The sequence below is a fragment of the Anopheles aquasalis genome, chromosome 3, assembly GCF_943734665.1.
Source record: "Anopheles aquasalis chromosome 3, idAnoAquaMG_Q_19, whole genome shotgun sequence".
NCBI classification, from domain to species: domain Eukaryota; kingdom Metazoa; phylum Arthropoda; class Insecta; order Diptera; family Culicidae; genus Anopheles; species Anopheles aquasalis.
Window position 1 is genome coordinate 7,730,001 of NC_064878.1, and position 25,000 is coordinate 7,755,000.

The 25,000-nt window shown below is 49.4% G+C and overlaps 2 protein-coding genes across 13 annotated transcripts in view; one reads left to right on the top strand and one right to left on the bottom strand.

Moving 5' to 3' along the window:
- The window catches only part of LOC126577761 (ADP-ribosylation factor-binding protein GGA1), a 3,454-nt gene extending 1,303 nt beyond the window's left edge, over positions 1–2,151 (bottom strand). Inside the window, exons 1-6 of one of the 2 annotated variants that reach the window (XM_050239647.1) lie at positions 1,981–2,151; positions 1,703–1,863; positions 1,503–1,640; positions 892–1,429; positions 575–637; positions 1–315 (exon numbers count right to left, since the gene is read on the bottom strand). The exon at positions 1–315 is cut by the window's left edge and continues 1,303 nt beyond it. In XM_050239647.1, the coding sequence (XP_050095604.1) occupies positions 1–315; positions 575–637; positions 892–1,429; positions 1,503–1,640; positions 1,703–1,863; positions 1,981–2,014 (1,249 nt within the window). In that variant the 5' untranslated portion in view covers positions 2,015–2,151. The remainder of the gene's footprint in view (positions 316–574; positions 638–891; positions 1,430–1,502; positions 1,641–1,702; positions 1,864–1,980) is intronic. The other variant, XM_050239648.1, reaches the window with a different exon arrangement.
- Positions 1–25,000, top strand: part of LOC126577757 (zinc finger protein 569) — a 63,372-nt gene that overhangs the window by 32,789 nt on the left and 5,583 nt on the right. For 4 of the 11 annotated variants that reach the window (XM_050239634.1, XM_050239640.1, XM_050239642.1 and 1 more), the window contains exons 1-3: positions 5,271–5,424; positions 6,372–7,021; positions 24,814–24,956. In XM_050239634.1, coding sequence (XP_050095591.1) covers positions 6,890–7,021; positions 24,814–24,956 — 275 coding nt within the window. In that variant the 5' untranslated portion in view covers positions 5,271–5,424; positions 6,372–6,889. The other 7 variants (XM_050239635.1, XM_050239637.1, XM_050239641.1 and 4 more) reach the window with 7 other exon arrangements.

Genomic DNA, 25,000 nt, shown 5'->3' on the forward strand with positions numbered 1-25,000 from the left:
CGTCAGTGGCACTTGCAGTGAAGATATCGCTTAGAATGTCCTTATAGTTGGTACGATCGGACGATGATGATGGTGGCGCGGCCGCTTTGTTGGCTGCTCCTCGATTGTAGCCCGTTGTTCCATCGGCATCCGACACATCGAACAGACAGTCTAGCGTGTCCGGACCGACAATGTTGGGTACGTAGCCAACCGATGACGGAATGGCAGACAGTAGCGGCTCCCCGCTTCCATGCACATTCGGCTGCTGGTTTAGCACCTTAAGACGATATTTGTCCAACACTTGGTTCAACGCATCGTTAACTTCGAAGATTTTCTCTGAGGAATCGAAGAGAGAGAGAACAGAGAATAATTAGTATCGTGAGTTCGGTGTGTTTGGTGCATGAAAAACCGTAAAAGGAAGAAACATTCAAAGCCATTAGGACGGTGTTTAGGAACTTAGAGCATGATTAAATACAAATTCTACGATTCTCAGGCACAAACAAGTTAACGGGGGATGTGGGATGGCGGTGGAGGTTCGAGAGAAAAGAGAATTAAAAAAGAGAATGCAGCAGAGCAGTAATACAATGTTACTAACCAAATTCACTAGCTAAACTCCAGAACTTTCCTACATTTTTGCTTCCACTCTCAAGGGACTCAACTGTGAGAGGAGGAGAGCGAGTGCGCGCACGCATTGTGGGGTGATATTTATAAGGGATGTTATTAGCACAGATACAGAGAACACGATGATGATAATGATGATCACGATGAGCAAGAAAAAGATAAAAACAGAGAGCATTAGATAGACACAGATTGATAGAGTGACAGAGTGACAGAGTGACAGAGAGACAGAGAGCCAGACATAGACCGACATGAATTGCATTTGATCGAGAATAGAGCGGCACCGATCCTTACCAATCATCTCCTCACAGTGCTGCGTCTCTTCCGCCAACCGTACGATCGTGGGATGGGCAGATTCGCACGATTCGTAAATCTCGTTCAGCACTGCCAGGTCATCGTCGGATGAGTTCGGTTCCAGGTCAGCACCACCGCTACCACCCCGATACTGATCCAGCATCTCATCCAGTAGCTTCGTATTTTCGGCCACCTTCTGTAGCTCCGACAACCGGCGGCTCTTCATCTGCGTACGCCGTTCCTCATCGCGGCAAAAGTTCTGTATCAGCAGGTTAGCCTTTTCAAAGTCCTCCCTCTTGCCACTGCTGATAAGCTGCCGAAGCTTTTGCTCTCGCTTGTCCGCCGACTGGTTCGATCGATCGTCGCCGGCTGTTGCTGACCGGAGTTGAGATCCAGCGCCGCCGGGATTGCGAATGATCACGTTCTGCTGCGATCGATGCTGGATGCCCTGGCTGGCGAGCAGATTGTACGCTTCCTGTATCTTATCACACTCGCACGGTTCGTACTTGTTGGTCCAGGTCAGCAGAATGTTTAGGATCTGGACGGAAGGAAGACAGGGAAAGCATTAGATTCCAGCGTGGCCAACTAACTCCCCATCTATCCCGACTTACCCGTTCCGAAACTTCGCGCGGTGTCTGCTCACCGTTATACTTCTTTGAAACCATTTTAATCAGCTCGTTCAGGAAGCGGAACTTATTGATCTCGGAGCGAAACTCCCGCCCCAGCGATTCCATGCACTCCTCGAGGGCCTAGAAATGAAAACAGATACTTATTATCTGTGTTATCGACAACGGTAACATCAGCGATCTACCTCGAGTGCAAGCAAGGACTCTTTCGCGTTCGTCGACTGAATCCGGTTCACCAGCAACTCCCGGGCCGTCGACATCCGTGAAGGGTCCTTCTTGAGCGTCAAGCAAAACTGATCAATCGCGGACACATCCAGATCATCGTTACTCGGATTCACGGCTCTGCCTGCACCGGGTAGAAGATAACAGATTGAACAGACGAATGCCTTCCACCCCGAATCCGAGGTGGCAGATCCAGCCGGAACCATCTCCCTGGTGTTGCTGCTGCTCCGGTGATACTTACGCAAATAGCCCTCGAGGACGGTCCTGGTGTCCATGGTCTCGTACGCGATCTGCTAACAAACCCACCGGAATGTGTCCCCTCTTCCTGGGGCACGTAAGTTGATTAAAATTAGAAGAAAAATCCACTTTTCCGTGCAAAACCTTCTGATGCGGCCGCAACCCCTTTGACAGAGACAGAGCGTGGCGTGACGGAAGGGACGTGTGTCTCTGCTGAGCCGTGGCGCCACAAAGATTTCATCTCCGTTTGGAATGTTCTACGGCCGTTTGTTGTACGTGCAGGCGTTGTTCAACCCTCGAATCCGACTATTGTTTCTTGAACTGTCGCCCTGGTTTTGCTTGTTTGAATCGATTGTTATTTCTTTAAATAACTATTTAATTTAAGGCCTCGGGAAGAAACGTGGGCCAAAAATCAATTTACTAAACTGCAAACAAACGTCCCCTCGGGCTACGGGTTATTTATGTTTCGACGGCGCAAAAGAAACGAAGTAAATGGAGAATAAAACAGCTTCGAAAACTAATCGCTTTACGCTTATTGGCTATTAAAAGAATGTACAAACAAATCGTTTTGAAGAACCAGGTCTTCTAGAGCTGGTCCAGCCTTTCCTCACAAGATATCTTCTATCTAGAACGGACGAACGGAATCCGAAGGCCCCTCAAAAGCGTTCTTGCGCCGTATCGCGACCTGCGAATCTTCGTTGCAGACTCCAGGTCGAGTCCAGTTTTCGGCACACCGGATTCCATCCCTTTCGCTTTGGCTTTCCATTGTGTTCCGGATCGGGACCACCATAAATTAGCAACCGATTAGCATGATTATGACAAATTGACATTAAAAAGGGAATTTCGATGCAAATCGGCGGTGTGGCCGCGGCTATCACTCGCTCGGACCGGACCGGAGGGCTAGAACGAAGAACCGAAGGTGATGCGTTGACCGCCGTATGATACGCCAAACAAGACACCGTAGGATGTTCGATGAGAGATGGCTTTTCTTGAAAAAGATTTCCTGGAAGAATGCGAAGAAACGGATGAGGCACACTGCGGTTGGATCAGCACGGTCGCGACGATCGCACAGAATCTCAACCTACCTTGCGATATCGTTTGGCAATTAAATTAACCTTTTCGCGAAAAGGATTCGCCCACGGTGACCCCCGAAAGAAGAGCCACAAAGATGCGTTCTCCCGTTCTGAAACCCGTTCTGGACGACTCGGCGGGAGGTCTTCCTTTTCGCCAGACTGGACGCGACTGCATGGAGGAGACAAACAAATGCAAGTGAGAAACGATTTGTCAATTGTCCTGGAGAAGTCGTTTATTCTGCAATCCCTTAGACTGGCCGCGGTCGCACTTGGGAAGTGCTGTGGTCAGTGACCGTTTTATGGTAATAGCCTCTAATTAACTGGTCAACAATTATGCTCCCTGAGTTTACCAGACTGCCGCCAGACAGATGAACGGGGCAGAATAAAATAAAGAACAATTTCCTTACGCAAACTGTTTGTCCAGAAGATGGCGATGGAAAGCCAATGGCCGCCCTGAATCGCTCGACAGTTGATTTATGGGTCCACGGTGATTCCTTCTCTCCGCTGATTGCATTGCAATAATGTTACCAATCACCGATGAGATGAGCTGCAAATACCCAGTTCCCAGTTAATAAAATTAAGACAGGTTCCTCGCCAGTTCCAGTGTTGTGTAGGTTTTCATTCCACACCTTTCATTATTGTACGCCCGTTCGTTTCGTTTCGTGGGGTCAGTTTTTGGCAGATTTTAAATTATCTTTGTAGCCCCTCTGACCCCCCTTTCGGTCTAATGGACTCGCAGTACCCAAAGTGAGAATCGACGATCTCGGGCCCCCTGCTGCGAAAGGATGCCCGAAGGAAGCGCAACGCCACGAACCTGAGGGACTTGATTAAAAATGCATGATTTAGTGATCGCCAGCCAGCCCGGGGGGAGAGGGGGATCATGCAGAAAACAACGAAAATGAGGTGCACGTGATCGTCCGCCCGATTTGGAGAACGAGAAAGTTGGCGGAACCGAAAAGTGTAGCATAAGAATGGCGAGAAAGGCACTTTAATTAATACGTAACGATCGTAAAAATCACTTTATCCTTTATCGGAAGTGGCGCGGAGCAAAGAGGAACAACTTCGGGATGGCAAATTGGTTAGCAAGAAGGTGTCGTGCAAGATGACTTTATCACGATCGAGTGTCGAACAGTAAATTAATGTTCGCGTTCGTCCGTTCGGTTGTTGGGGCAATCCATTTTGATAAGAGATAGAGGAACTGCTTGGCGATGAGGAGCTGGCGAGTTTCCGCGAATGGGGTGACATCGAATTTCAGCGATTTAGATTAGAGCAAACAACAAGGGAATCCAATTAGCACGCAGTTTTTCTTTGGAGCCGACGACGAAGAAGTCGACGTTTTTTTTCGAATTTTGAAAATCTCCGCTGCGTGCTTGATTTCCAGTCGCTTTAAAAGCTCCGCCTTCGTGAGGTGGTCTTCTACTCGATCGATCGAACTTGCAGGCGGTATTCTACTCGATCGAGCGTTTTTTTTGGTGTGGTCGTCGCCGTTTCTTCTTCTCCCTCTTCGCGTGGGTGTTTTCCCTGTGAATTGTGCGCGCGATCCTACAAATTAATTTCGTGATGACCGAGAACACGGAACTGCCTTTTGTTCCAAGTGCGAGCCCGCCTCTTGAGCCGTTCCGCGTCGGTCAGTTTTTCGGTGCGTTCGAGGTGAGATTCCCATTTTGGGCGGGAATCAACGGGTGACGGGCTGCGGGTGAAGGGTGCAGAAGTGCGTGCATTCCAAAATAAAACCCACCCTACCACCACTTTTCCATTTCACTTCTCACGTACACCACCTACATCGATTGGTGGGCGAGGGTGGTGGGGGAAAACAGCCCAGCATGTGTGGTGGTGACGCAGCGAGCTGGTGTGCATTTTCCATCCCAACCGCCCACTCGTGGCCGTGTCGCTTTGCTGCGTTATCTTTACTGGTGTGTGGGGCCGTTTTTGGGTGGTAAATTTTCATCATTTTCCATCGCTCAATTCTGACGACGACGCGTCCCAGCCGAGTCCTGCCCGTGCGCCAGAACGAGACGGCAGCTTAGCGACCTCTCGCTCACGCTCCGTGCGTTTGACGTTTGTGACAGAGCACGCGCACTCCCTCTGGCGGATGTTCGACCAACCAAGCCCCCGTTAAACCGCGTAAGAGAGTAAGAGACGGTCGTCGTCCGTCCCGCCCATCGCGTAATCGCCGAATCGCCATTTTCTTTTCGCTCCGTCGTGTGTGCGAGTCGTCGTCGCGTCGTCGTCGAAAAGAGGTTCACTTTACACTCACGCAATCGTTCCGTCGTTGTGTCGTGTCGTCCAAACACCGACGTGCGTGTGTGGCGTCCAATTTTCTTCACTAGCGCGTAGTGGTTTCGAGAAAAAACGGCAACGCACCACCAGCGGCGGTGCGTATTTGCGGGGTCCCCGTGCTGTGGTCTTTGGCGCCCCTTGGCAACAGCATCGAGAACGAGTGCGTGGAAATAAAATGGCGGCCGGAGCGTGTTTGCGAAACTGACGCCAACTGTGAACTCGGACACGTCGCAACGCCTCACTACGGCACCGCACGATCGCTGCTGGTTTGTGGAAAATGTTCGTGAAAATTCGACTGCTTTCCGTGCTGGTGTCACTTTTCGCGCCCTTTTTGCGCCCGCCCCCGCACTGCTGGTGTGTCGGTGTCGGTCCGCCCGCCCGCCCGTGTGTGTGTGCGTGGTTCGGTGTGCGTGTGTCCTTGTCACGTCACGCCGGTGTGCGCGGGCCGCCAGATACTCCGACCATCACAGAGGAGCGGCGCGCGGGGCACGTGCATGTTGTGTGGTGTTGGGAAGGCCGCTTCTTTTTATGCGAACGCGGGGTGGGACGTGTCCGCTCGCCAGCAGATGCGTACCCATCATCAACCACACATACGTGGATATCAGGATTTTGTTCTCCGCGCTTATCTAGGCATGGTGCATTATCATCCGGGGCTGGTCGTGGGATGAAAAGACGACGCACGTGTATGTGTGCCCATGCGGTGGAAGTGCCACGTGCGGTGGCGACGGGTGTTGGTTATCGATGCTGCCCGCTGCTGACTGCGCCTTGGTAGTGCTGCATGTTTGAGTAGAAACATGCCGCACCGCGCACATCATCATGATGTGTTTTGTGTGAAAGTTCCCGACCGGCTCGGAAACACCCCGACATACGCACTCACTCGTTGTCGTCGCGAGATGTAAACAAATCCGACCGTCGGTCTGGTCCTGGGAATCGATTCGTCGCCTGCGATGATCCAAGCATCCTTCGAGATTCGCTTTTCGACATAATCTAAGCAACCAGCTGCATAAAACTAATCTCGATTTCCTTTTTCCTCCTCCTGCAGTTCAACTGATGACCTTCTTCTTGGCGGTAACCGGAAATCGAAGTGATACCAAGTTTACAGAGTGACGAGGACGAGCGGCTGACTCGTCATCCCCAATTCGCACCTTTGCGTGACCGTGCTAGCGTGCGTGCGTGCGTTCGTGAGTGAAAGAAGTGAAAACAAGGCGCGCACTTGCTGCTGGCGTGTCCATTTCAGGCGGTGCCACCACCGAATGGGGGGGTGCGTCGAGGAAGATTAATTAAACACTGGCCAAGTGCGTGCGTGAGTGCGAAGAAAGCGACGAGAATCCCGTGAAGAGCTGTGAGGTGATAACAGGAGAGGAAGAGAGAGCGAGGGCCCCCTTTTACCGCTTGAATCCTTTCGTGGCTGTCGTTGGAGGCGCCACCGGCGTGTTTGTCCTTATCTCCTCCCGGAAAGAGTGTGTTGTGGCGTGAGCAGTGAAAGCGATTCCAGCGCAAAACAGCTGATTTTGATACGACCCAACAGCAGCAGCAGCAGCAGCAGCAGCACGCGCCAAGATGTGTGCGGCACAGACCAACCCACCGTCCAACTTTAACTACGCCTGGGGCTATGGCGAGAACACGCGGGGTGAATCGGTGGTCGAGATAGCGCCCAACATTACCTACAATGTGGCAGCGGACGCATCCACGGTAAGTCTAGCCTTGAGCTCTAATTAGCAATTTTGTTCTCGTCTCAGCAGTCCATGTCGATGTGTCCCCGAAATTTGTTTATCGCGTGCGTGCTCGTTCCCCATGCTCAGTTCAGGTCGCGCTGCGCCCATTTGTATGTAAACAGAGAAATCCGGTTTTTTGATGGTTTCGTAATGGCGCTTTCACGATGGAGATGTGTGTGGGGATTGGTATTTTAATCCAATCCCGCCCGTCCGTCCATCCGGAGTTGACACACATATACTCCCTGGGCACAAGTTCCCCGCCCCGACCAAAGATGCTGCTGTTTGACCAGTTGGGTGGTGTGGTGACACATGATGTTAATGTATGTCGTCGTCGGTGCGATCACGTGGATGGACAGACACACTTAACACCTTGCATATTCCTGTTTCTCGTCGTCGACGTGTTTGTCTCTTTGGGGGGGGACGCGCGAGATGCTCTTGTGTCTATGCACGTGTGGAAAGTGACTACAACAAGTGGTAGGCCCTGTAACGGAATGGGATAATGTTTTCTATTGTTCGGATGAGCATTAGGCAATCCAGAGCTAGAGCTAGAGCCTAGCAGCGCAAGGGATTCCCCATTAGAAAGTGATAATTTCTATGCTCTGGCTGAAAATCTAGCATCATAGAACATCTCGCTTGGTGTGAGAAAAAAAAGATACATGCCATCACATCCACCCCATCCACACAGACACTCACGTGCGTCGTGGTCACGGTGTGGTGTGCGTTCGAAAGGGGCAAAAGGGGGACAAGACACTCGGCGGCGTGGAACAAGGAGAGCAGCATGGATGGATTTGTTTGCACTGCACTAGTGCAACAACAACATCAACGCCGACACCACCATTCTTGGGCGCCAGCGCCTACTTCTTCTTTCGCCGGCTACTCTAGAGAGAGGTGTCTAGGTAACATGACTGGTTGGTCTTTCAACTACCATCGCACGCCTAGAACGATAATTATGTTGGGCCAGTGGTCGCGCGCGCGAGGTGTTTCTATCTCGCGGTGCTAGTTGCTGTTCGTTGCCGCCGTTGCCACTATACCGCGCGCCACACGCTCTCCCATAGTAGTAGTGTTCCTAGCAACGTGACGTGTAGTGTGAGTTGTTTGTTTTGATGTCTTCACTCCTCTTTCGCGCCGCTTTCGCTATTAGTTTGGCTCATTAAAGCCCATGAACTTGAATTCTATGACCCAGATAAGGAGGATTGGCTCTTTATTGGTCGGTGCAAATCAAAACAATCAAACACAAAGAACGAACTGTCAATCGGGGTGTGGTGGCGCTGGTGGTGGTAACAATAACAGAGCATCGGCCCGGTTATGCTCCAGCGAGACAGAGCATGCTATGCGTCGTATTGGAACAGTGCAAGGACGACATACACACAGGGACGCACACACGCCGAGCCCCGCACACAGAGCACAGCAAAAAAGGACATTCGTGGTGGTGGTGTGAACCTCCGGGCCAGCAGCACCACCGCACCGGCCGACCAGGTCGGTCACTATCTCGCACTTCTCGGCACGGTTCTGGGTGGTTGTGTGTAGCGTGTGCGCGCGCGTGTGTGTCTCGTCGTAGGCCGTTCCGAGTCTGCCGAAAAAGGACGAAAAGCGATGGCCTTCCCGTCGTCCCACAGGATATGCTGCGCTCCTCCGCGTCCATGCTACCCTATGATGGTGTGTGGTGTTGTTGTTGCCATGGAACATGGTATGGAACATTTTTCGGAGTCTACTTGATGCTGTGTGCGTTGCCGCCGTACACGCTCATGGTTTTTGGGAGGCGTTGTTGGTAACCCACTACTACACTACGCGACACGGGGCGAGGTGCGTATGGCCACCAACGCTGGTTGTTGAGGTGGCCAATCGTCGCGGGAAATCTCGCGGTCTCCTCTTCTTCTCATCCCCGGCAAATCCGACGACGGCAAGTTGTCAGTCCCTTGATGCTGGTGTGTGCAAAGGAATGTGCCCCGCGTAGTATGCGGTGGGCAACAACATACACACGCAACACTACACCGCATGGCGACGCGGCTGTAAGGTGTCGTCGTGGTGCTGGCTTCTTGCTGGCTGCTGTTGCTGCCGGTGGTGCCGGTGTGTTGTACCCGTTCAGCAGCGTGTACGGCAGCGACCGAGACTGGGTCATGGGTGTGATGATTCTTGCTGCTGCTGTTGTTGTTTGCTGACTGTCCAACGAATCGGATCGGCCTACTGCGTCGCTGCTGCTACTGCTGCTGCTGCTACTACTGTTGCTGTCATTCAGAGGTGGTTTCTGTGGTAAAAGTGCGCTGAAAATGACCACCGCTAGTGCATTACTGATGGCAAACAACGCAACCGTCGTCACATTAGCATTGCCAACACGGAAAGCAAGCATATTCATCGTGTGTTCCGGCAGCTGCATGCTGGCGTAGTTAGGCCCCGTTGCATTGGCAATAGTAGCAGGCCATTCAGCCAGCCAGCAAGCATCAACATCTGAGCAGCAGCAGCAGTAGCATCTGGTAGTAGCCCCCTTCCGAAGAGTGACATCAATCATGCGTCCGCGGTATGCTGTTTTGAACGCAACGACGTGAGGTGGTGAGAGCGAGCAAGAGCGATAGCGTGTCGCCAGCGCCGGAGCGAGATAGCGACAGCGGTTGCATCATCATCCGCGGGCGGGTTCCGTGCCGTGTCGGAGAGAAAAGAATTTAATTAAAATCTTGCGCAAAAGAAAAAGGTGCAAAGGTGCTCTGCTGGTTGTGCTGTTTCTGCCCGCTTTTTGTGAAGCGATACGTTCCGATGCGTTTGCTTTTGAGGGTGTCGAGTGTTTTTGTTGCTGCTGGTGATGACGTGGAGTAGTGCTTTCGAGGTGTCGAGGACCATGAGCGCAGGGCGAACAAACAGCAGCTTGTTACCTTTTCCCTCGACAGAAACCATTTTCTGCGACGCAAAATGGGGAAAAGATGAAATTAAGCTGCCCTCTTGAGGGGGCCAATCTCTTGGCGTAAGGAGCTTGCATAATCAGCAGCGTTTTTGGCTCGGAAAAAACGCCATTCGAATTGGAAAATGGTTGCCAGCCTGATGCTGACGAGAGAAACTATGCCAACGGAAATTTCCAGCACTTTTCCGTGCGGTAATTCCTTGATTTTTCGGCTTTTCATGATGCGCATCGAAAAAACCAAGATGGCTGCCTCGAGCGAAAAAATGGAAAAACCCCTTTTCGTGAGCGAGGAGAGTGCGTGCGAAGAGAGCGAGCAAGCAGATGATCGAACGCAACAGCGAGAAAGAGAGAGAGAGCATGCGCGTTGTTGTGTTGGTTGGCGCCGTGTTATGTACTTTGTACGCGAACGTTGGTGTGCGTTCGATGGCGCTGCTGTACATAACCACATCAGCACCAACTCTCGCGTTTCTGGGAATCACCGCGAGAGAAGATCCGCTGAATGTCATCGGGCCCACCTCCCGCCCAGAATTGTGGCGCCTTTTTGTCGAACCTCCGGAGGTTTCGAAGCGGAGCTGCGGTAATTAGATCCGCCAGCCAAACATTGTCATGTCATTAGCTCGGGCTGCCACTTTCAGGGAATAATGAGCATAGACAACAACAACACGGACACTACCATCCCCCTTACATCGCGACACACCTCATTAGCAACGCACCACAACCACCACCGTAGCTGTACGTGTGGCTGTATGTGTGCCAAAACAATTGTTCTAGAAGAAGTTCCCCAGATCCCGCATCTGAATCTTCTTCGATTAGCGCGTATGGCGCTTCATTTACTTTCATTATCGCCGCGAATGGGCAAAGGTTTTTGTCTCTTTCTGGGGCAAGGAAAAAGATGCAGTGCTCGTGCGAAAGAGAGAGAGAGAAAATGTTTGCGAGCGGATCATGGAGCACTAGATCGCAATACAGCGAGCAAACTGCATCGGAAAACCCCCCAAAACGATGCGCGACCGCAAGACCATGGAGAGGACAAGGAGGTCACGTTGTGAATAGGGAATCGACCGACCCATCGGACTGAAAGGGGGACGACAATGACGATGGCGGCGACGACGACGGAATGAAGAATGCATTCTCATCTTTTATTCATTTAAATTGACACTCGATCCACCACAACCACGGGGCAAAAGGCGACGGAGGGGGAGACGAAACACTCTTTACTGTGACGCGGTGCTTGCTTTGGTTTTTCTTTTATTTAAAAACCAACAGGAAATGCTCTTTTGAAGCCGTGTGGGCCTTGAGTTCGACAAAGCAACGAAGCAACGATGGTGCATTTGTTTGTTTTTGTCAGATTCTCCACCTTCCCTCCTCCCCCTGGTGGTCCTTCCAATCGATCGATGGTGCCCACTCTCACACATTATCAGCATCCCCGGTCGGAACTCTATTTTAAGCGAGAATGTAAACATTGAATACCAATGAAATGCACACACACCGGGGACACACACGAAGACACGGCTATCCACTTACACCACCCATCTTCAAACGAATCCGAAAAGGCCAACGATTTTCCACCATCTGTGTACGTGTGTGCATGACAGGTTTTAGGCGGGAAAAGGGTTTAGTTTTCCATCTCCTGCTGTGCGTTGGCGCTCGAAGCATACTTCCCGGGAGTTTCACGTGGGGAATATGTTTATTGGCAGTACAATGCATTAGTTGAAATGATGTATTTGAAGAATGATCATCTTATATAATATTTATCTTACAATATATTTTTCTAAAAGAAATGTAAAGCATGGAAACTGCCGAACATCACACTCCACTGCGAAGTTTCCATGGATGCGCAGCTTTACATCAGCAACGGCATCACGAACACAGTTCGTGACCAGGGACCTAGCAACCATAGGCACTACAAACCAACCATCAGCAGCTGGCTTTTGATCTTCAGATTAGAAGTGGGAAAACCTGTCTCCCACTAGGGGGCGGGGGATGTTCCATGAGCACGCCAAGGCTACCATCCAACGTTACACGACGAGACTTTTTTTAGTAGAGAGAGGGAAGCAAAAGAGAGAATGTTTGAAAGCGTGCGTTTTGGTTCTGCAAAACATAAAGCCGGCGGCGACGGCAACCGAGGGCCACAGAAGACCACGCAAAATGATCGTCTTGTTCCGCGCGTGAACGTGAGCCCACTGCTTTGCTCTCCAAATGCCTCGAAGTGGACAGACCCCTTAAACTCGTTGCGATTTTCAATTTGGCTGTGGAATGTTGTTCCTGGTTGCTGCTGCTGCTGCTGACGGATGAATGCTTCTCGTTGAGCAGCACCATCCTGAAGCGAGCTGGCCGCGCTTTCCTTGTGTTCAGTTGCATAAAACAAACTTTTGGAGCATCCTACAACCGAGAGAGAGAGAGAGAGGAGGTGTTCGTTCGGCATCGTCAATAGATGGACCAACCGTCCGACCGGTCCGTTAGAGAATATAAACCAGACGTTTTTGCGTTTCTGTCCGAGCCAAGCAATATTTGCGACGATTGCGCTTCCGGGTGGGGCGTTTTTGGTACGGGGCGCGCTATTGGAGTTGATTTATTGGCACTCAGATACGGATCTGAGGTGACTGAGTAACGTAAACTGTGGGAAACGCTTCATTGGAATGAATTATTTAAAGTTAAATCTAATGTAGTTCGTTAGAATTTTCGTTCTTGCCACTGCTAGCCTAGTAACCACAGTTTTTGACAATAATTTGTCGTACTATGTCTACTGTGATCCGTTTTAACGACATTGGGTCTCTTTTATCTTATTAGACGCCGCAAATGATGGAATATTTCATGGTAAAATGCGTTTGTTCATGGTAAAATGCGTATTTATCAGACGGTTGTATGGCCAGGTATCATTTGATAAGCAGCTGCGATAACATGAATACAGGAATTCCGTTTCGGCTCCTCGATCACGCGGCAGCTAGTAGTCAGCGAGCTCGAGATTTCCCAGGATTCTGAAGCAATCAAACGAAATATTTACCTCAAGCCAGGGGGACGTTCCTGGAAGGAAGGACGCTGCTGTGGAAGCCGGACGGTCATCTCTCAAAGAAGGAACCGGCCGGCGATAGGAACGAGAGGGGCAGCGGACGTTGTGTTGTGGCGAAACCATTTTATGATTTTCCCTTTCCCAAAATGTGGCTCGCAAACTGGGCCTACGAATGACTGACTGACGGCGGGAAACGGGTTTCTAAGGGTTTCCCATTCACCTGCGTGTGCATGTCAGCCTGGGCTACCTGGTCTGCCGAGCCTGGAATCAGTTCTTTTGAAAGAGAACCTACCAAAGGAAAGAAGCAAGAACCACCAGCAGCACCATCAGTACCATCATCACGGTGCGTTCCGCTGTGGTTTCTCCAAAAGACGTCCAACAATAACACCAACGACGGCACCGACCGACCGACCGTGTTCAAGATGTTGTTCTTCCTTCGTTTTCCTTCTTGCTGTTGCTACGTGCGCTGAGAAAAGGCAAGAATTTGCTTGCATCGCCATGTTGCGGTTTGCACTTACTCGTGAGAAAAGAAGAGGGATACGTTCGGTAGTTCGTTGTTGATGGATTTGGCGAGTCAAAAGTGCTACAAGAACAGTAAAGTTAGTTTGATCTGGCTGGAAATCTGGCTATAGATACTCTCCTTATTGAATTATGAACCTCTTGCACGACTTAACAACACCAGGGCTACTTAGAGAGTTACTACATTCCTCGACTGGCTCCTAGAAATTTATCATGGATTACTTGATCGTGCTGTTCGATTCGATGGGGCCTCATTAGATAGCCTCGCCAACAGGTCCAACAACGTCTAAAATCAATAAAAGATAACAGTAATATCTTTTCGACAAATCGGCGATAAAGCGTTCAGTTTAGTTCCACCCGTAATAAATATCCGAACAATTAGGTTCCACAATTACTCCACTTCATCAAACAGCCAACTAGACTAGACGCCTTTCGATAAATCGATCGAAGGAAAAGCAAGATGTCTCTTCGAGCAACACCCGCCAGTTCATCGTCTTTCCTGACCGCGAGATTGATGGCAAGATAAGATAAGCCGGCAGACAACACAGACACTTCGTTTGTTGTGTCCATACATCAACATAAATCACTTTCTAACAATTCGTCTTCGCGTGTCCATACATCGCAAGGAGAGAAGAACGGGATGGAGGAGTGAGTTTGCCTCTATGCTTTAATGCGACATCCATATGCATACACGACGCGAAGGCGCGAAGGACGGAACGCGGGGAGGTGGTATGGGTCGCATTCCCTTTGAATAAGGTCTTGAAATGGGTGTTGTTGCCGTGTGTCCGAAGGAAGGATAATGTATTCCGCTACCTTTCCGGTGGATTGGATTGGTCCGGTTGCGATTATGCATTCGTCAGACTCTTCTTCGGCGACATCCTATCGTAGACACAGTGCGAGACAACACACCCTAAAGGCTTATGCAGGATTTGGCTTTATACCTGCGCATAAAGAGGGGACTCGGTGTCTTACAAGTTGAACAGCTTTTTAACTTTTTCCCTTTTGAATATTGCATATCTCGAGCTCGACGTCAGAAAAGTCTGACCTTCCAAGTGGTGGCCGGTGGCGCCATGATTTTTGGGTCCAAATCCATCCTACTCACGTGTTTAACGTTCTCACATTAGACCATTAGGAAGTTAATTCAATTAGTATTCCATCGCGACACACAGCTAATGGTTAAAGACCTGCCCCTCACGTCAAGATCAAGTCAAGCGACCTTCTACTGGCAATTAGCTGATAATTTCTATTTATCGAATCGAATGGACGCGAGACGTGGTAAATCTTTTTAAAATGCTTCTTAACATCATCTTCTTTCATTCGAACTGGAATGGAATGTCTTATATGTTGTTGTTGCCGCCAGTTTTCTGCCCTAAAGGCCCAAGGGCGTAAAGGGCAGAAAGGGTCGCAAAAAGCGTACGGGGAGATTTCGTTGAAAACTGGTTTAAACTCCGCGTTAAAAAGCGTTAAAAGCGTTGCTGCTAAAGGCTATAAGGGCATTTGGGGATTCTTTTGCAGTCTGTGGTTTTTGGCGATGGCGCAGACTTCTCCGCGTTGCCGCGTCTGTTGAGAGAGAACGAAGAGCCTCTTTTTGTCGTGTCGTGCCTCACGAAATGCTCCTTTGTGTAAATGACAATACAGATTTTTGTGGTTCCAGCTACAAAGCTGTAGGGGTCACTTCAGCTTAAATAATAACTATTCTGTTGACCTGTTGCTACTCTGGGACTTGCCAGTATCAGTCGATGACACAAATGCAATTCCAGTTTTTGAGTGCGCCGTCCAGAGGAAGACGGACGGGAGAGTGTGTGGTGGACTCGCTGTGTCACTGGGTCAAGTTCAAGACCGCGAGGAACACGGCACCTGTATTTACATATCTCTCCCCATATATGCTCTTTTTGAGTATTGGTGTCGATTGAATCGTGATACAGATCCCTACCAAAACATATATTTCCTCAGAGAATCGCATTGTGGCTTCAACAGACCTTGGATTCCCGCAATTTGTTATGTTGCTTTAATTCCTAGCACGTTATTTCCGCCTAGGCGTGTGCCTACAAGGCCACCGGGGGGGGGGGGGGGGGGGGCTATCTGGTACAAAGCAGCAAGCGGGTGGTGGTATCGGGGTGGGTTGGGGGGTGGTTTGTTTTGATCCGGTTGTTTCTCGTGCACACAGCGCAAATCACGGTGCTAGTAGTGTGGCAACTTTTTATAGTGTGTTTAACAACATTGCCGATCACGACCACCACCAGCTCCTCATAACGGAACACGTCGACGACGACGACGACTCCGAAGGTATGCTATGGCGCGGCAACATGTAGAAGTGCGTACTCGTTCGCAACTCGTCGAGATGATGATGATGATGAAAGTCCACCGGGTGGTGTGCCGGCCGGTTCCTGTTCCCACTAATAATAATGATGATGATGATGCCCAGCAGCAGCAGCAGCAGAGAGAGAGAGGTGTGTGTTCTCGCTGGCGAAAGGTGGACATTCCGATGGTGTTCTAAGTGTGGCGGATTCTTGCCGTGTAGCTCCGAGGAGGGGCAAGGTGTTGGCTCCTTTTGATTCTCGACTCAATCGCACACCAGCATCTCCCTGAAAAGACACTGTATAGGGGTTGTGCCGACGCGTTGTCTCTTCGTCTTTGTCGCCTTTCGAGGTATGTGTGGTCTTCTCCTCGTGCGCACGCTGACAACTGCAAACGTCCTTGACCTTACGGACGCGACTCTCCAGGGAACAACGGTGGGGTTCACTTTCACTTCGTCAGTTTCGGATTCGATATTAGGTGGATAAAGATCTCACAGCATAATGCTACGTCTCTTCTATCATTCCATACATAACTCGGAATAAAATATCCCAAAACCGTGGTCTGGTTTATCAGTCACTGTACACGATTCTTATCTCTTTATCGCGCGACTAGGTCAGTAGTGCAGCGTGCATAAGGTGATTCGCACAGCGAGGAAGGGGGCTTGGCCTTAGTTCGGGTTAGTGTATAAGTTACATGTTTGCGTTTCATAGAGACACGACCCGTTCTTGGGACGGCAGTACCCTTTTCTTGCTTCGGCGCGGGCGCGCGCGATCATGCCGCGGGTGTGCGTGCGTGCTGTGGACACGAAAACCACCAACAGCAGCAACACAAGCAGCAGCAACAACAACATCAGGAGGAACACAGTGCGTGAAGGCACCACCGCATATGTACTTTCCACGCGGCGCCGCGCCTATTGCCGCGTGTTTGTGACGTGCGCTTTGGTGGTTTGATTGGTGGTCATTGAGGGTGGTGGTGTGGTATTGCACAAAAAAGGAGCGACTTCTTCTTCTTCTTGCCCACCGACAGGTGGGGGTGTATGTGTGTCCTGCGTGGCTGTGTGTACGCGTACGTGTGCGTGCACTCAGTCCGTTTTGTTTACCAACAAACGAGCAACAAGAATTTCGCATTTGCAATCATTGCAAGGATTACGTTTTTAACCCGTTTTCGCTATTAAATCTCCTGCATCCTAATGCTGATCAGCTATAGGGTTTCATAAGGGATTTTAAATTAGAAAATTTTATTTTTTTTTTTTTGCTAAACCGCAAATTTCACTTGCAATTAGATTAATATACCTTTTATTCTGCTTGATACGAAGAATTCGTATTCTGCATCTGCATCTGATAGCCATTACTCCATACACAGTGCTTCTTCTTGGCTCTAGGGCTTATGACTCCGTTCAGAGAGACAACACATGTTTTCGATTCCGATTCTGGTGTCGCTTGTGGGTGAGTGAGTCACCACGCTCTAGTGTGTGTGCTTGTGTGTCTCGGTGTGTATGTTGAGGCAAATTATGCGTATTATGATATCGACATCATGATGCACACGTGTTTGGACGCGGAGTTAGTGTGGTGGCTGCTGGCTGCTTGGTTGTGTGACATGCGCCTCCGACGAGAGAAAGACAGAGAGACACACCGCGCACCACCGGTTTGGTGTGGTGGTGGTGAATGATGATGATGGTGTAGTTATGTTGCTGCCTTTCGATATTCGACACAACACCACTTGTTGTGTGCGGTTGTGCAGAAAAAAAAGGTACAGAAGCGAGAGCTCGACAACCAAACAAAGCAGCAGCAGAAGTAGAATCGATGATTCCGACTTGAACTTGACATTGAAACTTGCGGTGGAGAGCGGCCCATGAGGGGTGGTGTTGGCGAGGAGGTGCAATTTTGCATGCGGTTTCGAGGGTTTATTTGGTACCCCTTTGTATAGTTTTATTGGTGCCTGGTTTTTTGGACGGCATACCAATTTGTCCTGCAAATTAACTCGCCTTCAATACTGACGTCAACTGCACATGCAAGTTAATGATAGACCCGCGACTGCTGCATCATTACCTTGCAATCTCATCTCTGTAGTTCATTAGATAAATCACGCACAGCGCACAGCGTATGATGCATGTGAAATTGAAATTGTTTTATGTTGGAATCAATTGACATGAATTGCGGCGAGCTGCGGTGCCACACACGATCTCCAATGTGATCTTAGGACTCGTTGCGTACGACGAGAGAGTACGGCCCACTGGAAGCCAGGAATTAATTCAATTGATTGGAACGTCTTTCCACTCTAATTGGTCTAGTGTCTAGTGTCTAGTGGAACCACTAGACTGGCCTTGTGGTAGAGTAGCTTTATTGGTTGATGAGAGTTCAGCTCCTCCCTCTTCTTTCTCTTCTTCCTCGTCTGTTCGCTTCTCCTCTTGGCTAGAAATAAAAAAAACTCGTTTCAATTCACCGAAAAGAGGTGCAATTTGGGTTTGGCTCCTTTTTTTACTGCTGCTCTTCCGACAACCTTTTTCCAAACACATTTCAAGGTTAAATGTGCCCGCGTTGAAGACATAAATCAAAGATCGACTGTCAGCGGCTGTGTTGCATCTTTACGTTGCGAGTGAGTGACGAAAGAGAGAGACAGATCGATGATCGGAGGCTCAGTATAATTGGCTTATACAGAGACGTGTCGAACTCCTGAGTTGTGGATTGAAGTGGGATCGCTTCGACCTGTTTGCCGATTGTAAAAACTTGGCAACAGATCAATTTGGTGCTGAGGTTTTTCCTTTTGGTTCCATGTGGTTCCTAGCCTGTTTTCTGTTGAACTCAAATGCTATGGAATCTTTTATGGCTGCGTAGTTCCAAGAATTCGAAAAGGAAGAAGTTTTTTTTTTTTTTTTTTTGGTTGATATCTTACGGACGGAGCCGTATATATTAGAAAGATAGAGGAAGATAGAGTATAAACAGTAGAGGGAACAGGCATTTCCTCCTGCCCCAGGGACCCTTATACCGGGGGTGCTCGGTGTTTAAACCTAATGACTTAAGCCTAGGATCGCGCCAGACCAGCAAGCCTGGTTCATCAGCATTACATTCGAGCGCCGGCTCGGGTGCGGGCAGCTTGGTGGAGCATCTATTGGGCCCGATTCCTCCGTGGTCGTGGACCTCACTCCTCGGGTTTTGGCTCCGCATAGTTGATGTGGCATGCATCGCCTTGGGGCCCCAACATCGTAGGGTACGCTGATCCCGTTGTAGTTTATGAGACCTGTGACGTGAGAGATGGTCAGTGCGTTAGTTTTTGCCAGCGATGTTGGGGTCCGACGCGCAGAGGCACTCTGGCGCCGGTCTTCTACTCCCTGGTGCGGTGCGTGTGACGTGTATCATTCGGCTGCAACGTTGTTCGGGGTGCCAACGGTCGCGACTAACAAAGAGAACATGGACAACATCAACTACGGGGAAGGTGAAAACAGAAGGAAAACTACACTAAACATCTATTCCCACTTCCCGCGCAAAGTTGTAAATAATTATCAGAAGGTCCATGTCTTGAGCCGCCAGGACATCCCGGATGGGAACCCCACACCGCCCACCAGCCGCCGTGAATGCCGTGATCAGAGCAGGTCTTGCCGGCTCGAACTCCACGCAGGACCACAGAAGGTGATCCAAATCATGGAATCCTTCGCCACAGCCGCAGACCTTTGAGTCGGCCAGACCGATACGATGGAGGTGCGTGCTAAGCGCGAAGTGATTAGACCGGAGTCTGGACATCATCCGCACGAAGGCACGTCCCACCTTGAGGCCGCTAAACCAAGGTCGGAGCGAGACTCTGGGCGCAATTGAGTAGTGAAACCTCCCGAGCTCTCCCTCATCCCATCTCCTCTGCCATCTTTCGAGGCAGAGTCGCCGAGACAAGTGGAGGAACTCATGAGGCTGGGTCATCCGGACGAAGACGGGTCCTTCCAAAGCGCCTTGCTTGGCCAACTGGTCCGCCTTCTCGTTGCCCGCGATGCCGCAGTGAGAGGGGACCCAGACAAGCGAGATACGGAACTCTTGTCGAAACATGGAGCTCAAGAGCTCCACTATCTGTTTGACGAAAAAATGAGCACTTTTAAAGGCCTTCTCTGACTTCAGAGCTTCGACGGAGCTGAGGCTATCTGTGAAGATGAAGTAATGGCCAGAGGGCCTTCCGCTCGCCAGCAGCAGAGCGCAAAAGATAGCAGCGAGCTCCGCAACAAAAATGGAGCAAGGCTTTTGTAGGCTATAGTGGGCTTGGAAAGCCGTGTTGTATACACCAAAGCCTACGGAATCACCCGAAGAGGAACCGTCGGTGTAGAAGCAGTTGAAGGGGGGGATCTGGCCATACTTTTCTCGGAAGATACCAGGTATAGTCGCTGCGCGAAAATCATCTGGTATCTTCTTGATTTCCTCCCTCAACGAGGCATCTACTGACAAAAATTCACTGTAGGATTCGGGGAGAACATTGCTACTAGTAGCTGGCAAAGAACTAGGGTAAACCCGGAGAGACTCAAAGTCTCTAAACAGAGGAGTGAGTTTAGAATTCCCTCTGGTATCCGCAATCGCTTTCAGGTTCGACAGAACTAGCGGATTCGTCGACGATGCACGCGTTAAGTAGCGCAAAGCGAGCTGCTCGAATCGCAGCCGCACTGGCATAACTCCTGCCATTACCTCCAAAGACATTGTATGTGTAGACTTCATTGCGCCCAGTGCAGTCCTAAGACTGCGGTACTGGATCCTTTCGAGTTTTATCATTAGAGTTTGGGGCGCTCCGAAAAAGCAGAAGCTACCATACTCCATGACCGATCGGATGGTCGTTTTGTATAACGCGATCAAGTCGGAGGGGTGTGCCCCCCACGAGAAGCCCGTTATTCTCCGCAGAAAATTTAGTCTTTTGGAGCATTTCAAGAGTAGGTAGTTGATATGTTTCTTCCAACGTAGCCTACTATCAAACCAAACACCTAGGTATTTAAAGTCATTTGCAAGGGTAATTCTCCTGGCATAAAGGAAGAGGTCGATTTTAGGATCGTACACTCCCCAAAAGGAAGAAGTTTTTGTTCGCAAAATTGATGTTTATGGTTGTGATGAGATTCATGGGTTTGCAGAATTTGTTCTGTCGTCAAAATCTTTTGATCATCTATTTCTAGCGTGTAGAGAGTGATAAGCAACTGCTGGAGTAAATGAATGAACGCTAACTTCACGCAACAGAGTAAATCCCCTTTTTGGCATTACAATTCGTTCAAAAAATGATGATAGCAGCAGCTTTTTTGCACCACCTCACGGCGGTACGTATCCGCTGCTGGTAGCGATGGCTTGCCAAAAGCACAGTTGGTGTCAATATCGCGGCTGTATGCTCCAAATGTATGACATATGGTGGCTCTGCTCCGGTGCAGTTGTGATAACACATGTGGGAGGCCAACACAAGCGCGCTTTTCGCTGGATTACTGTTCTGTGGCGCGTCATTTGTTTGTCGTGCACGGTGTCTGTGGTGGAACACTTGTGATAAGCGCCCCCGAGTGTTGTTAGTGTCCCCGCCACAATGGGGGGCCTTTGAGGTGGTTTATAAATATGCAAAACGCGCCGTTAGCTTTCACTTCCAAAAGTGTGCGCTATTCGGGGGCCGCCACTACTTGCTCTTTCATACATTACAGGACCAGTAGTTTATGCGTAGGATGATGTTTTTTTCGGTTTTTGGTCCGACGATCTGACGTTTTCGGTGTTGAGGGTTTGTTGTGGCTCCCTAAAGTAATCCTCAAACCAGCTTATCACTCCTCTACCCTCACGGGGCGGAGGAACTGGAGCGTACATGTCTAATCTTCAGCTCAGTAAAAGCCATGGTGGTGGTCTTATCAGAAGTACGCTTGCAGGTCGTTACACTTGGCCCTTCTTCCAAACAGACAGACACACGTCGGTCACACACCGATGGTAGGACGGAATGCATGGAATGTCTGTTTTTTTTTTAAGTGCAGAATGTTGTCAGATATTTCTTGCACTGTTTTGTGTCCAACTCTACAGAACATATCCGTCAGTATATAATGCACCTAGGAGCAGGACTCGTCTCAAAACACATCGGATGCGATGGTGATGGTTGCGAATGTCTGTAGCATAATTACAGCAGACAACGAAAGCATAATCCACTCACACACCCAACTCACTTTTTCCCGCCAATTGCCACCGAACAGCATTCCTATTATGCTGCTGGCGGTACAACGCCATAGACAACGACCGAGCTAGGCAGAGACTTCACCATACTGCTGAGGGCCACCCATTTTTCATGAGGAAGGGGGTGAGGTTGAGTTTTTCCCCGGGTCCGGACCAGGCGGCTCCCTTTTGCTGCGTGTTGGTATAACCGGGCCGCGCCGTGTGTGAGAGTGAGGCTGCTGCTTCTGCCTTCTGCCGAGTTTCTGTGCGTCAGAGTATCTGTGCACTCACCACTCGGTCCGCATCGCATTCCCCATCCCGGAGTCCCTCGACCGGAGTCAGGAGCGTTCCACCAAACACACACCGGGAAAAGGACCCCGAAAGGCCCGTCGGATCCTTGTCTCCTGTGGCTTTTGGGGGGGTGGCAGTGTGATGGGTTGGGTGTATTTAATGTAGCTTTCATGTCGTTAGCCCCCTCTTGAATCCTTGCGATGTCTCTCACACACCAATGGAAGTGAAAGAGACAGAGGATTGAGGTCGCAGAATGTGCATCCATCCTGGCGCGCGTGGTGATGTTTACGAAACTCCTGCGGTCCTGCGGAGGATGGCCTTAGCTGTTGGAATAGGGTTATCTGCGTCATCGTATCGTCGACATCGGATGTGGTGTGGTCCACGGTGAAGCCTATAAGGCAGAATTGGTAATACAGTTTGCTGCGAGTTCGTAAATTGAAATTCAGGAATCACCACCAGACAGGAACGGATGTTTTGTAGGGCATCATGATTGAATTTGACGTTGTGGAGAGTGGCCGATTCAATTTGGTGTATCCGAAAGCCGGAAAGCCAGTGCAGCGAATTGCAAATGCACCAAGTCGTCGTCCTTTAGAATGGTGCGAAAGGAGCTACAGGAGGTTGCTGTCGATCGCTGGCTTCGGACGGTGGTTTGGACCTTCATTCTCTTCCTGCGTTGCATCATAATATTCTATCCTGTATTTCCTATAATAAGCGATTGTCCAGGACGAACATGGAGTAAAGGTCTCTATATCGCTGTTCAACATGAAGCGCTGTGGGTTGAATTCAATTTTCTGTTTCCTAGTCATGATGGGAAGTGGGATGGTTCACTATTTTATCCTTCGTTATCCAATTCATCGTCTGGCATCAACGTTAGTCTCGCAGTACACGGGCGTTCGATCATTGCTTGCTGAAAGGATACTTCCGGAATAGCACAGACAGAGGTAGAGGTCATATAGACGAGCTGCTCTGATAATTTGTACGGCTATTTGCAGTAGTATCGTATGGCTGCACCTCTGTTTATCAATTTCCCGCATCCGCAAACAATAAGTGCTTCGTTGGGTTCTAGTTTTCCACCGGTACGAACTATATTTATCCAGAAGTATTAGGAGTTGACCGGAAATGTTCCCGGGATAATAGAAATCTTGTTGGTTGAAAGAATTCTATAAATTTGTTATTAAACTGAAGTCTAGTATCTGTTCTTTGGGGATACAGTTACTCAACTGTGTAGAATATTTATAAATTCTTATGGAATTCAGCATATTGTAACCTTTTACGTGTTATGCAAAAATGCTATGTCGGTTCAATATAAAAGTGGAGGGAAATACAGACAAAAAGGTCACTATTATTTTGACTGGTGGTGGTAATGTTGTTGCTCTTGACCGGCCCACCCCAGGACACCCAGCGCAACCAAAAAGGAGCCCAGAGACGCACAGTCGGACCAGTATTGGTGGTTTGTTTTTCTACGAGGAAGGGGAATATTCGTGTTGATGGTGCGTGGTGGTGTGGTATATTGGTAGTGGTGGTGGTTCCGCTCTCTTACCATGTCCTCTGCGGCCTTCAAACAACCTGTTTTTCCGAATGACACTCTCCCTCCACTGCCGTCAGTACAGGTCTTTTGGTATTTTGTTTGGGGTTTTGGTGCCGTGTATCTGTCGCGGTTTCTCGGCTACAAGCTACACATGTACGCGTGTATGGGGAAACAGCTGATCCGGTTGTTTTGCGGTGATGATGGTATCGTCATTTGTTATTCCGATCTGGCATTGGTATCCTTGGGTTAAGGGGCTGATTTTTACATTCCTCATTCTGATCTGAAACTGGTACGAATATAAGGATAAGAAGCTACTGAACTGAAAAGGGGAGCGAGCGAATTTTCATAACAACTACACCTTCATATTCTTTACATTTGTTGAACGATTTATCAATGTTTAATCCTTAGTATCATTCCTTTTGCATCCAGTAGCATCATTTCGTTGATTCCCTTTTTTGTCGTTTATTGTTCCGAAGCCCTATCATAGGCTGCAGAATCGTCGCGCGATGTTATCGCGATGAAACGTAAAACGACAACAAAAGGAATGGGCGAATACTCTACTCACGTGTCCCCACAATCCACGAACTCCTCCTGATGATAATTGAATTGGTTAAAAGAATGGTTCGAGAATGAATTGGTCGAATAAAGAAAGAGCACGTTTCTAGGTTTGCTTCCGAAAGCAAACGAAACCACCAAATCAACCAAATTGGTATAAATGATTGATTCTCATCCAAATGTTTTGCTTCTTTTTTTCTTTCTCTCTTTCTCTTTCTCTATACTCTCTTCAACGTCCACCCCGAACATCATCACACCTTCTTCACCAACCACCATTCATCAATGGTCGTCATCATCCTTCCACCAAATCATCATCTACACAACATGAACGCGCGATACTGCTTCGATACTGATGGATTGCCGTTTTGTCATTAATTCAATCACTGTGGCATCTGTGTGGAAATCACTTCGGATGATGATAATTGTGACGAAAAATTCGATCGTGTCCTGTCCGTTGTTAAAACCCAAAAAATGCAATAAACTCTTCGCCGACACACATCAACACCATCATCATCATGCATGTCATGCGGATTGTGGTGTGTTCTTTCTCTAACAGATGCCATACTTGCAGCTACCGGACGGTGCTAGTATAATAGTGCAGAAAGATGGCAAGGGAGCGATCACACACGGCAACAAAGCCGTCCGGCGGATGATCGTCGTAAACGATCCCTCTACGCTGCAACAAACTGGAACACAGCGGTAAGTCGTTCTGTTAATTGCCCGGACCGGTATGCGGACAAGAC